The sequence below is a fragment of the Epinephelus fuscoguttatus genome, linkage group LG22 (assembly GCF_011397635.1).
Source record: "Epinephelus fuscoguttatus linkage group LG22, E.fuscoguttatus.final_Chr_v1".
NCBI lineage: Eukaryota > Metazoa > Chordata > Actinopteri > Perciformes > Serranidae > Epinephelus > Epinephelus fuscoguttatus.
In genome coordinates this window covers 2,725,812-2,740,065 of record NC_064773.1, presented here as the reverse complement: position 1 = coordinate 2,740,065, position 14,254 = coordinate 2,725,812, and the positions used below count along the sequence as shown (strand labels likewise).

Genomic DNA, 14,254 nt, shown 5'->3' with positions numbered 1-14,254 from the left:
GATATAGTTGCTTCTTTTTACAATGCAAAGACAAACAACTGCAACACAAATGTAATGATACAGAGTTCATATATTTGTCTGCGTACCTGGTTTGTACTGGCGCTAACTCTGTTTCAAGTAAAAGGCAGTACATTATTTTAATTCAACTTAAAAGTACTAAAAGTATTATCTTACATTAAAGTACCAATAGTGAAAGTAGTCATCGTGCAGAATGGCTCATGTATCATTAAAGGAGATACTAAAGTAAAGTAAAAGTGCGTCAACGTCTGCAGCTGATGATTAAATGGACTCTTGAACACATGACATCATCGTTACTCATCGCAGTCAGCTGTCGTGTCACCTGTGCTCTCTGCTGGAAGACTCCTCCTGGATCTGAGAGAGATGTCGAGCTCCCACCCTGCCCTGCAACACACACACAGGGGATACAGTATCAGTTAATTACATGTTCTCAAAGGAGAGACGGAAGCCTGGAAGAGGCAGAGTTGGTTTCCGTGGTGACAGAAGACATCTGTCCGTCAGTCTCCGAGCTGACAGATGACACCGCCACATGCCGGACACGCACACACACACGTGCGCGAGCACACACACACACACACACACAGCCGAGTAGAGATTAGTTACCTGTATCAGCTCAGGAACGTCTCGCCTCTTTTATTTATTTATTGATTTATTATATTTATTTTACTTCAAAGATTCATAAATGTCCCATTAAGTATTTTTTTTGTGTGTTTTTATTTTGTTAGTAGTAGAAAGTCATTAACTACATTTACTCAAGTACTGTACTTAAGTACAAATTTGAAGTACTTTTACTTATTATTATATGAGTATATTATTATTATTATTCATACTTTATGCGACATTATACTTTAACTCCACTGATCTCAGAGGTAAATACTGTACTTTTTCCTCCACTACATTACTCTATCAGCTTTAGTTCCTTTACAGATTTGGATTATTAAAACAGAATATAATCAACTAATAAATGATAATGCATTATGTTAGATTAAACTACTCAGATACATGAATGCATAATATAATAAAAACTACTGTGAAACTGGCCATTCTAGAAAAATACCTTTACTTTTAGTATTTTAAGTATATAAAACTTCGCTACTTACTTAAGTAAGGTTTTGAACTCGGGGCTGTTCATCATAATAACAAAGTATTTCTACTCTTTAGTGCTGCTACTTTTACTAAGGCTGAGTATAGGTATGTCTTTCACCACTGTCTGTAGTGCCGTATTTTCTTGTTGGCCAAATATACATCCCCATAGAATGAGCAGCTTACCCATGATTTATCTATTTTTAGTACCAAGATGTAAAGTTTGTCCTGAAGGTGGCGCTATAAAATGAAATTCTCTGGTGAGAACGAGTATATGGGGTAAATGGAGGGAAAATGACACATGATACAGTGTGATGATCTATCAATTGACCTATGACTAAGCCACGCCCCCTCCACTCACTCAGACAAACCATCAACATTCAGTGACCGGCGCTATGGCAGGTGTCACAGTACACGGCATTTCACAGGAGGCAACTGATGATTTTTGGAGACATAACGATCAGATGTCATTGAGAAGTAACCAAAAGGGCCTAAACTACGCATTGGAGGGATATATTCATCATTTTATTGTTGAGAAGGTCGATGAAAAGCTTAAATTACAAGCCAAAATTTACAGGTCACAGTGTACGCTTGTGAACCGCATCTGGTTGCCGTCACCATCAAAGACAACAAGTTAAAGTGCCACTGAAGTTAAGGTTTTTGGCTCAGAATATGAGAAAAGGATAACGGCCTTTTTACCATCTTTACCAAGAGTGTCTCTCCGTTAGTTTGGTGCTACAGTATTTACACTGAATCATTCAGCATAACGTTTGCCAACCTTTGTTATCTCTGCCATTACAGATAAGTTAATGAAGCTAAGCTCCAGAAGTTAACGTTAGCTTAACTAGAGCCCTTTGGACAACAGCTAACAATGATGTACCATCACCAAAGTACAAAACTAGAACAAAATAGGCTAATGAACTCCCAGCAAACAAGCTGACATGATGAACAACGCAGCTAGGAGCTAACGTTAGGCTAACTTTAGCTAACGTTAGCTAGAGATGTTAAAGATAACTTTATATTTCTTTCCAGCAAAGTGACAATATGTTGCCTCAAACACAATGTTGACTTACCTTAGAACAGATGTAGACATCATTGTTAATCTTATTCACGTTGAGTTGATGTTGTGGTCTAACGTTACCACACAGCTTTATCCAAAGGAGACACTTTTCTCGCTTGAGATGTGGTTTAAAGTGTAAAAATACACCTGGTCGCCCAGCCTCTCAGGATACCTTGTGTCAGAGTTGCATGTACCCCATGCACACCGTTTGACCATTTTTAAACTTCAAATCTCAGAAAAAGCTCATAAAACCCAACAAACTGACTTTCTGTAATGCATTTCAATGGACGTCCAGGCAGAGAATGTCCCAGTGTATGGGGATGGCTATACGCACTGTGATTGGCTCATTGCGTTTGAGGGCGGGACTTAGCCATAGGTCAATCAAGTCTTAAAGACCCTAACATAATATATATTTACTCAGTCATAGAACTTTAAGATTGTTTTATAATTTAAGAAATAGTCAAACATTCAGATCTGAAACACAAAACAAAAAACAATAATGACTGCTTCAATTTTCAAACCTCAAGGTTACAAAATTAGGACAAATGCAAGTGTCAATCGAGTATTATTGATTCAAAGGGCCATAGCATGTTGTATAAATGTTTTAGCCCATTACCTGCAAGTCCTTGAACTGAATATATTTCCATTCTTGCTGAATATTTTTCAAAATGCTTAACATGAATGGAAAATAGACGTAATAGAAAAAGCAGCCCGAACAATACAGTCATAATGATAAATAATGTTAATTATCAGTACCTTGTATCAGACTGATGCAGTTGAATCAGCAGAATTTATTATCAATGTCACTACAAAGTAAGTTTTCTTGGCTTCTTCTGCAGAGAGATTTGCATGTTTTATTAAATTTCAACTATCTAAGAATGAAAACTGGTGAGAATTATTCAGTTTACTAACAGAATACAAGGCCTGCATTGCAACATTAGATTTCTGTGCATCAAAAAATAATTTCTAAAGAGGAAAATCATATTACTTCAGTGAAAACGAAACTAATCGAGCTCATTCAGCAGCTTTGAGGATTCTTGTTTTAAGAAATGTCCACATACTTTTAGGAAATGATTTTTTTTGCAGCAAACACATCAAAGTGTCAAATGTAACGTGACATATGAAGTGAATTCATTGTGAGTTTAATTATTGTGAACATGCAGATACTCACAGTCAGCTGGACGTCCATCGCTGAGTGTTTCCGTCCTGCAACTTTACCTCAGACGTTTGTCTCAGACACCTAATTAGTTTGGTGTTTCTGCTGCTGCACCTCCTCCACCTGAATTAGTCATCAGTGTGTGTGTGTGTGTGTGTGTGTGTGTGTCAGGGAGGGAGTGCTCAGATCCTTTATTTAGGTTAGAAAGATCAGTGCTGCTGTAGATGTACTGCTGGACTTTTATACGTTCTGCGCTGTATTTATACTGTTTATACTTTAACTTCAGTAACATGTTGAATGCAGGCCTTTGACTTGTAACTGAGTATTTTTACAGTGTGATATTAGTACTTTTAAAAGGATCTGAACACTTCCTTCAACACTGCCAATATGGATGTTTAAAACACTCAAAAAAGTAAACAGAAGTCAAATAAACCCCCCCCCTTGAATAAAATGGTACATTTCTGCCATCTTAAAAGATGTATTGTGCATATTTTTGAAAACGTATTTTGTAATCTTTCTATTCTGCATTTATGTTTTGTCAAAGTGGCTCGAAAATCGGACATCGATGCTAAATCCAGGCGGCCTCATAGACAAATTCGGCGAGTGATTTGTGTATGCCGCCATCTTGCGGCGCCGCCATTGCTGCGGTGACATGTGTCAGTCATCAATTCATGATGCTGTCATTGTGAACTGACTCTCTACAGTGACAGCATCATGAATAGCTGGATTGATGATGTTAGACAGTGGCCTCCGGTAACTGATGAAGGTATCTTAAATGAGTACCGATATTAATATAGAAATTAATCATTTGTTTGAGCGATAAGCAGGAAAGATTAGAGCAATAGGGAGATAACAGACTGTATCATTAAACACTGTGTAATATAACGTTAGCATACGTTACGTGTGCTGACGTTAGCAAGCTAGCAGCGTGACATTTAATCATTATGGACAGGCTACGTGACTAAAAACAACAACAACACGTTTGTGTTTTGTTTTAGGTATTCAAGAATATTTTATTGATCGCCTGGCCTCTGATGACCAGAAAAACGGCAATTACAGGTCTCTGATTGAGGGTCAAAATTACTTGAGCTCTGGATGGGTCGAGCAAATTTCACACCGCCTTTTAGACGACCATCACATCATATATTGAAGGCGATCAATATTGATCGCCTTCAATATATGATTAATAAGAAACTTGCACTGTAGGTGAACAGGCAGTCTAATCTTGTCCACTTTACAGGAGTACCAGGGAAACAGTTTCTTGAGTTTTACATTGCTTTTAATTTTATTTCCTCTTAGTATGTTTACGTAACAAACACCTAGGCAAATCCCTGTATATGAAAACCCTGCTTACTAATACACGCCATTCTGATTCTGATGACACTGTGGGGACCTCTGACATCTGACACCATTGTGGAGACTCATCTGCATTATGGGGACTAAAGAGTCTTTCGTAACACGTTTTGAATGTTTAATTTGGGGTTCAGACCTCAGGGTTAAGGTTAGAATTAGGTTTACATTAAGGTCAGGGTTCCAGGCTGGGGGATAAGCTTTGTCAATGAAAGTCCCCGTAAGGTCAACTGGACCCTCTGGTCCTCACACGGCAAAAATGTAAAATGTCAACACAGATGCAATGAAATTTTTAAACATATCTTATTATTTTTTTATTTCCCATAAAGCAAAGAGTTCAGGATTCAGTTACGTTCAGTTCAGCTCATAGAAAAGATTCACATCGACAGTTTTACACTCAGAAGTAACTTAATCAATATTTCTTTTAATAAGTAACTTTAGATCTTGTTTGTTTTAATATTTTGCTTTTTAACAACCGCTTTTTCTTGAGTCTTAAATAAAAGTATGCTTTTTCTATTTCCCAATTTAGAAGAAAGTCTTCTCTGGGTTTTGTTCTTTGAGACTAGAACTTAAGTACCAGCAACAAAATTTCTCAGATCAAACTTCAGGCTTTATTTTCAGAATTCTTGCTCAGGAATTTGGGATTTACACAGGTGTAATCCATCAGAATGAGATCAGTACTTTCCAAGAAATAAACTTCATGATAATGACTAAAACCAAAACAGAAAACTACTTAATTCTAGTCATTTTTCAAACTTACTCAGTTTAAGTCTAGACATTTTAAAGCATCGCCTGCCTGTGACCCCTTGTGACAAGCAGACAGAAATATTTTCTTTTCATTTTCACAGGCCTAAAAACGTTTCCAGCATTTCATGAGAAAAAAAAGGTCAATATTGAGACATGATATTTAAGACACAATATTTAAGAAAAGCCAGAAAACACAGAAAGCAAACATGTTTTTTTCTTATAACAATGATCATCCCGCCCCTCCCCCCAACACACTTATCTTGCGACACATTTTGAGTCCTGACCCCCGGGTTCAGAATCACTTTCTTACAAAGCAGGTAAGACATAAGAAGAAAAGGCAGTAAACAGAAGAACATAATGGGAGATATAGTATATATATATATAGTGTGTCTTATCTGAGCAACCTTTTTTTCCAATCACACAGAACAATCTATCCACAAAAGTGACTAATGTCACAATAAAAAAACAACAACACAAAAGCAGAATTGGTGAAATTCTGTTTCAGTTTTTCTGATTGTCACCTTTGTGTTAAAAAAAGCAAATATTTAACATATTTGCATTTAATAGTTTAATGTTTTGGTAATTTTATCTTTAATTGTTTGTCTATGTGTGTGTGCAGCGTCTGTAGAAATGGAAGTAGTAGTCAGTGAAGCGCGCCCCCGCATAGTAATAGTCAGTACTGCAGTCTGCTTGACCCTGAGGAGAAAGACATGTAGAAACTTTTATTATATTACTTACATTAATAAAGTAAATACAACACAATAAAGGCTGTTGTGTGCCTGTAGGTATACTCAGTAATGTTACCAAAAGTAAATATAAAAGTAAAAAAGTAGATTTGTTTCCAACTGCAATAAAACTGTGATAGCTCATCCTCACTAACTAATAACATGATGATAAATACAATTTACAGCCTGTTTTATATGTTTTACTGTCAATAAATCCAATTTAAAGACCAGAACCAACAATGTGTTAGTCCATCTCAATAATTTATGATTTCCTGTCCGTTCATTCATTCTGACTGAAGATGTAAATCTTTGAAAACACAAATATATAGTTTTATGTTTCAAAAAACTCAGTAATTTCCTCAAATAACTGGTCACTATAGTTCCTAGCCAGCAAACAGTAGGAACTGGAGGAAGTGTTGGATTAATCCGCATTTGGTGCTCTAGTAAATATTTTCTAGCAGTAAGACAGATAATAATTAGATAATAATTAGAAAATAATAGAAAAAAGGTGAAAAGAAATCAGTTTCTTACAGCCACTGTGGAGCGAAAGTGATATGAGCTGTGATAAAGACGAGCGACATGAAGAGGCCACTCATGTTCTCCCTGCAGAAACATACAGAGACCAAGCCACAAATTCAGCTTTACAGTTATTCACAAAAAAAAACAGTATGTCACGGCATGTTTGTTTGAAGAATATTACATGATTATGATTATTTTGTTTTAAATTATAATTGTTTTGAGTAATCATTTGGTGCTGGAAAAAAAGGTTAAAAAAATGAATGTGACATTTTCTTAAAGTGAAATGGATTGTTCTGTCCAACCAATATTCCACACCTGAAAAATATTCAGTTCACTATCTCATAAAAGAAAAATGAACAAATTCCCACATTTCAGGGGATAGAAATGGGGGAATATTTGGTAAATAAACCACTTAATGCATTATCAGAAAAGTTGCAGATTATTTTTCGGTTGATTGATAATTTATTCATCAACTACTAATTATAGTTCTAGTATATACAGTAGCTTTAACTTTGCAAATACAGTAAATATGATTAAAGTTAAATAGAAAACTAAATTAAAAAATGCCTCAAAATTGTGATTATGTATTTGTTTTGTCTTCTATTCAATCTTTTTCTAGTGGTGGAATGTATCTTAGTACTGTAGTTTTGTACAATTGAGATACTTGTACTTGAGTATTACTAATACTTACTACTTTCAATTGTCACTACATCTCAGAGGTAAATATTGTACTTTTAACTCTACTACATTTATTTAACAACTTTAACTAATAATTACTTTGCAGATTCAGATCACTAATACAAAAATATAAGAAACAATAGATTAGAATATCTAGCAGTATATAAAGAAATTAAATATAATTCCACTTTCACCAGATGCAGCATTAAAGTGATGCTTATGCATAATGTATCATTAATTATAATCAAATAATATACATTATTCTATTTACATAATGAGTACTTTTACTTGTGGTACTTTATACTTTTATAACTTTTACTTTTTGAATACAGCACTTTTATTTCAGAGTATTTTTCCACTGCTGCTTTTACTTTAATTAAAGGATCAGAGTACTTCCTCCTCCTCTGCTATGTTTTGTGCTGTAACAGGTGTGTGACTTTGTGATTAGTGTCCATGTCCTGGATTAGTGTGAGCGCAGCTGTGATTAGCATGTTGTCCTCCTGATGTGAGGGAAACCCTGCCAGACATCCATTATTCATCAGAGTTTCCCCACACGTCCTAAATTATTAACTGTAATGGAAACTGAGTTGGTGGACTGGAACCTCACTGACCCCAAAACTGACACACATACACAGCTGATCCCAGTATGTGCATGTGTGGTTTTCCATCATCCATCATGCACTGATGCCCTGTTAACCTCTTTGAATTCACAGCTCCATAAAAGAAGAAATGGGATATTATATCTTTTTTTAATTATTATTGTTACCAAGAGCAATACACCTTCAGTCATTTATAAAACACACAGAAGTCTGTATTGAAACATTGGTTTGATGGATGTACTTTAATCCATCTGTGAGAATAGATCATATGTTTTGCAAAGTGTTGTTTAAATAAAATATTTTTATCATTCTGAGTCACCATTTTCAGTAAGAGTACCAAAAAAAAACCTTTTAAAATAATTTCAATTTGAATATTAGTGCTTTTTGTTTTGTTTTGTTTTATTTTTACACAGCCCTTATTTGATTCATTTAACTACATCATCTAATGCATCATTGTTTGTCTGAAACTTTCCAAATACAAACTTAAGGTTGAAAAGATTATATACTACATATATCTTGTACAAACTTCCAGAAAACTCAGTTCTTTAAAATCATGGCTCTCTTTGCCCCAGCATTATATTGAATTTGGGCAGTGGTGGAAAAGGATTGTATATCTTTTATTTGAGTTGTAATACCACCGTATAAAAACAGTCTAATTACTAATCAAAAGTAAATGTCCTGCATTCAGGATTTAATTCAAGAGTAAAGCTAATTTTAATGACATAATATACTATTGTGCAGTTTGAAGAAGTATAAAGTAGCAGAACATGGACATTTAAAACTCAAATAAAGTACAGGTACAATAAATGTACTACTTACTAACACTTTGTACTGCACTGTTATTTTATTTTACTGTTTAATCTGACAATTTGTATTTTATTTGAATGTTCCATTTTACTTTGATTTAATCCTTTTAACTTCCCTATATGTATATGGGTCCTTTTATGTATTCTTTTTAATGTTGCCTTGAGTTTATTTCATATCCTCTCTTGTGTAAAGCACTCTGAATTGCCTTGTTGTTGAGAGGCGGTATACAAATTGCCTAAAAACAAACACCTGTACAAAAACTTGCACTGAATTAAACACAGAATAAAACTAACAAACTCATTTGAGTGAGACTAGAGAATTAAATCATTCCTAAGAATATTATATGTTCCTGTTTAACACTTCTTGCTACAAACAAAAATCAGTATAACTACTTAGAAATTCTTCCATGTGTAAATATTTTGCTTTCTACGACCTCATCATGGACAAGAAAGAGCAACTACAAGTAGAACACAGTAACATTTTACATTAAATGGTGTATATTATAAATAAAGCTCAGAATGTAATCAATCAGTTGATCAACAGGTCATGTCAGTCATCATATTTACCTGTGTGTTTGATGGGTATCTGCTTCCAGTGACAGTGTCTATATCCAGCATAGCAGAGCAGGCCGTTGACTCATCAAGGCTGCACAGATGAACCACCAGCACCTCTGTGGAGCTACACAGAAATAAAAAATAAATAAAAAGATACGAAAACATGTTTTATTTACAGTCAACAACTGAGAGGAATCCACTTATCAAACCAAAAGCCTATTCTAAATGCTAACATTTTAAGGTTAGCATAAGCTAGCTAGTGTGCTAATCAGCAATGTAAGCAACCTCACAGGTTATGCAATGGGATATTAGCTGTTACTGCATCCCACTTCTAAAACTTTAAATTATATGGTAATGTTTAAATTATATAAATTATATATTTTTTTGGATTTTAATAAGAAATGTAAAACGTGTGAGTCGATGGATGTTGACCTTAGCCAAGTTATACATTTTGAATTCTACCAACTCAGTCAGCAGGCTAGCTAACACAGTGATGCTAATGGTTACATTTAACATTTAATCATTAGCATCAATGAGCTGTTGTGCTAATTAGCTTTGTTAGCAACCACACAGGTCATGTGAGCAGATATTAGCTAATTAGGCTATTGTAATTCTAACCATAATACGCCAAATATACGCATTTGAAATTTTTAGTTTGAATAATTTGTATTTTACTAGCAAAGAACATTTTAAAAGTGTGAGTTGACTGGATGACGATTCATTAAACAATTCTCTGTATCTTTACTTTATTAGCTTTTTTCCAAAATTTTTCCAAAACCTCCCACTGATCATACTCATTCACTACAGATCCAAAACACAGTTATAATTTGTATGTGCAACATTTAATTGTTGTCGTGTCTAAATGTTTTCATGGAGGTGTTTTGATTTTTACAGTCTGTCAGTACTTACTTCATGACCAGGGTGACTCTCATGTTGTCTGGGACAAACTGGCTGATGGGAACTCTGAAGGTGTATCTACCTGGCCTGAAGGAAACAGTGGGATCAAACAGTCAAATTCACAAACACTACTACTACATACACCCTAACTGTATCTATTGTGATAAATAAATAAAGGAGAGGCTTTAATTGATTATTCCGTGATTATGGCGTATTTTTCCTTTCTGTCTTTCATCACTCACCCACATTCGTCTCTTAGACAGTATTTGCTGTCGATCACCTGCTGGTTCTCTTTGATCATTAAAGACTGTAAAGTCGTGTTCGTCCCTGAGAGAGGGAGAATTATAAAAATATATCACACAGATATTTCACAAAATATTTCATCAAATTCAGCTCAGTCTCTGTCCTCACTCTAACATAACATATCTTCAGTAGTCAGAGATGGGCAAAAATACATCAAAATGTATTTTGATACAAAACAAATGTATCAAAATAAATACAAAATACTGGTGCCAGAAAATGTATCAAAATAAAATACATGTATTTTCTATTTTCAAATACAGAAAATTTTTTTTTTCTTCTTTTTAGCAGCGACCCGCAGCTCTGTAGGTCACTCTGCACTCTTAACCCAAATTAATTGACTTTACTCGCAAATCGCGTGGAAACCCGTTGCCTTATACCACTTTACTTTTTACATTAGCTAAAACTAAATAAGTCAAGTTGTATTAACATAGAACTTTTAGTTTTTACACAAGCTAAAACTAAAGACGCCATGTTGTGTTAACATATAACCTTAATTTTCTGCAGTAGGCTTGATGAGTACATATTAGTAGTGTCTACTCAAAATCATTAGAAAAAACTATCTAATATGACTAGTTATTGCAATTTATCATTCATTACAAATAATTTCTTCTAATTAAATTAGCTTTTGATTTTTAAGATTGAATAAAAAATTGTTTCAATTAAACTGTATGGAAATGAAGAAATTAAACAATACATTTAAATGTTCCAATGCATTTTATTGAAAAAAAAAAAAAAAGCGTAACATCAGCTTCAACTTGAGTCAGTCTATCCACAAAGCTTTTCATGAATAACTCAAAAAGTCCTTGACCAAAATTGCTCAAAATTTACATGCTGCAATTAAAGACCACAACTAACTATGCCAGAAAGAACAACCATGATTCATCCATTAATGGCGTGATAGTAGCAAATTTGGTCGCAGCTTTTGCAAATTTGCGCTTGTTTTCTCACAATTGGTGTAGGCTACCCTAAAATATTATTTATTGATTCAGATTTAGATTCAGACAACTTTATTGATCCCACGAGAGGCAGTTCATTTGTAGCATACTCATCCCAAGCATCAACCACAGCAACATACAATTTCCATTGTTATGCACAGTCCAGTAAAACAGACCACTAGGTCATTGAAGGGCACACTGAATGGCCCAGGTTTAAAAAACATATAGATAAAAATATTGGAAAAAAAAAAAAAAAGTAAAAAATATTGTTACGTCCAATATTATAAGAATGTGTAGCCTATTATTTTTGTTTTTTCGTCATTCGTGGAAAAAGTATTTTGAGTATTTTAAATACAAAATTACTCCACTCAAAAGTATTTTGTTACAAATTACATTTGCTTTTTATTGGCCTCAAATACAAATTACAAAATACTCAAATGTAATTGGAATACGTATTTTAAATACAAGTAATAGAAATACTGCCCATCCCTGACTGTAGTACAGTATTCTATCAGGCTAGCTTTTTGTTATGTATTAAAGTTTTGGATGCGTCCTCATACAGAATTAAGTAAAATCCAACCTTACTCTCATAAGTCTCCTAACATCCATTCAACTGAACCACCTGTAAAAGAGTCACTGTGCGTCTGTTTATGTGTTTATGAGGCTGTTTGGGTTAAAGATGTAAAAAGTGAACACTCACAGTCTTGGGCATTTTTCAGCTTCTGGTAAAGTTTTTCTCTTCTTTCCTCTGCAGATCAAAAACACACCAACCATTACAGCAGAAGTCAGTGTTAGTGCTGCAGGTAATGTCATTCATCACGTACTTCAAACATGAATACACTGTATTTGGTGTGTGGTCTACATACACCTGTTTATCTATTGCTTTCTTTCATTATTTTGAGTTCCTGTTCGGATTTATATTGTGTGTAGACAGTGAGCTGTTATTACCTGCAATATCAGAATTTTCCTCTGCAGGTGATTCAGTGGAGGTGATATTAGAGTCAGTGCTGCCCCCTGCTGGTGGAGTGCAGCAGTACACCTGTTCACAGTACAGCAGGTCGCAGAAGTCCATGTCTGGTGGCCAAGGGCCGGGAGGAGTGGACGGTTGGACTGGTAGAGAAAAGTGAGGGTTACCATGTTAACCTTTTATTTATTGATTATTTTCAGTCAACACTGCTGCTGATACACCAAAGGATCATGTGGAAAAATAAAATACTACAGATCAGTATTTGCAGGGTGAAAACAAGCTAGCAGGAGTCAGTGATTATGTTTACATGCTCACTCGATATTTAATATTACTTTAGACTCTGGATTATACATGTTAACAGGACACTGAATAATAATTATTCAGAGGTGAACGTAAACACAGTCAGTGTATGTTACCTGTGCTGCTCCAGGCTGTCGTCTGCGGAGGAACCACGCTGCCGTTACTAACAGACAAGAACAACATTCAGCACAAACATGACCACGCCATAAAGGTTGCAGGCAGAGTTTGAGACAATAACTACGAAGCTAACAAATATTTTGACAACAGGATACAACATTAAAATATCAGAATGCAGAAATGGTTTATCATTGTTTTCCAATGTGGTTGCTTTGAAACTACAAGGGTGTTACAGGTGGTTGCAGTGCAACTGTCAGGGTTTACTTGAACTTTACTAGGTGGTTGTTAGAAGACTGAACGTCACTGTTCAGAGGTTACTGTAGGAATACTAATGGTAGGATCTTACTTCAAGGGGACTTTAAGGCCATGTTTAGACGACAACGGTTTCTCCAAAAACGGAAAAGTCTGTCCTTTGCGTTTTAGAAAACTTCTGCGTTTATATGACGACGTTATTGAAACGATCTCCGTTCACACAGAGCCGCAAAATCGAGTAAGGTAAAGCTGCAGTACCGGAGGCTGCAGGTTTTTTTTTTGCTATACCCAAATACTACTTTCTTATTAAATAGTTATAATCAGTGTTGGGCAGTAACGAGTAATTGCATATTGCAAGTTTACATGACGGAGACGGTGCTGTTTCCAAAAAATTGCACTCTGGAACCCATTTTCAAAACGTTGCGTTTTCAGGCACCCAAAACGCTGCGGTCGTGTAAACGATCGGCCAAAACGTAACTATAGTTTACTGTTTTCAGTTGAAATCGTTGTCGTATAAATGGGACCTAAGCGACTGTTAAGGTGTTATTTGGGGGTAGTTAGGCCATTCTAAAGACTGGGTGTTACTAGGTCGGTACTGGGTGGTTACTAGGCTGTCACTAGGTCATTGTTAGGTAGTCATCAGGTGATTGTTAAGGGAGTGCATGGTAAGTTGAGTGTTTCTCTGAGGCTACAAAGGGAATTCCAATAGTCCAATGTCACTGCTTGCAAAAGCATTACTAATGGTAGGGTGATACTAGGTGGTTGCTAGATGACCATTACAAAAGAAATACCAATGGTCTGGTGATAATAGGTGATGGCCACGTGACTATCGATGGCTACCAGGATGTTACCAGGTAGTTGGTATTACTGGGTACCTTTATGACATTGTGCATGTTTGCTAACAAGTTACCCGGAGGTCACAAAAGGAATATTAATGGAGGGTTCCTGGGTTGGTCCAGAGGTAGTAGTTCCAAAGTGTTGTTGCTATTACACTTTTTATGGTTGTAAGTGTATCACATTGTTTCCCTACATGCTATTGGGTGATTGAGGCTTTAATAAGTAATAAAAATGGTGTTTCTTAATACAATAAAAAGACCTGGTTGTTTACCTGATGCCGGGAAAGATGTTATAGTCGTCCTCCCTCAAATTCAGCAGGTAGAGAGCAGTGATAGAGATGACGCTGCACA

General features: G+C 35.4%; 1 protein-coding gene across 1 annotated transcript in view; it reads right to left on the bottom strand.

The window, feature by feature from the left end:
• Positions 1 to 4,857: 4,857 nt before the first annotated feature.
• The window catches only part of LOC125882759 (myelin regulatory factor-like protein), a 28,283-nt gene continuing 18,886 nt past the window's right edge, over positions 4,858 to 14,254 (bottom strand). The window contains exons 18-26 of the mRNA XM_049566612.1: positions 14,176 to 14,247; positions 12,815 to 12,861; positions 12,380 to 12,541; positions 12,132 to 12,179; positions 10,436 to 10,520; positions 10,206 to 10,280; positions 9,309 to 9,420; positions 6,671 to 6,742; positions 4,858 to 6,110 (exon numbers count right to left, since the gene is read on the bottom strand). Of these exons, the coding sequence (XP_049422569.1) occupies positions 6,018 to 6,110; positions 6,671 to 6,742; positions 9,309 to 9,420; positions 10,206 to 10,280; positions 10,436 to 10,520; positions 12,132 to 12,179; positions 12,380 to 12,541; positions 12,815 to 12,861; positions 14,176 to 14,247 (766 nt within the window). The 3' untranslated portion in view covers positions 4,858 to 6,017. The remainder of the gene's footprint in view (positions 6,111 to 6,670; positions 6,743 to 9,308; positions 9,421 to 10,205; positions 10,281 to 10,435; positions 10,521 to 12,131; positions 12,180 to 12,379; positions 12,542 to 12,814; positions 12,862 to 14,175; positions 14,248 to 14,254) is intronic.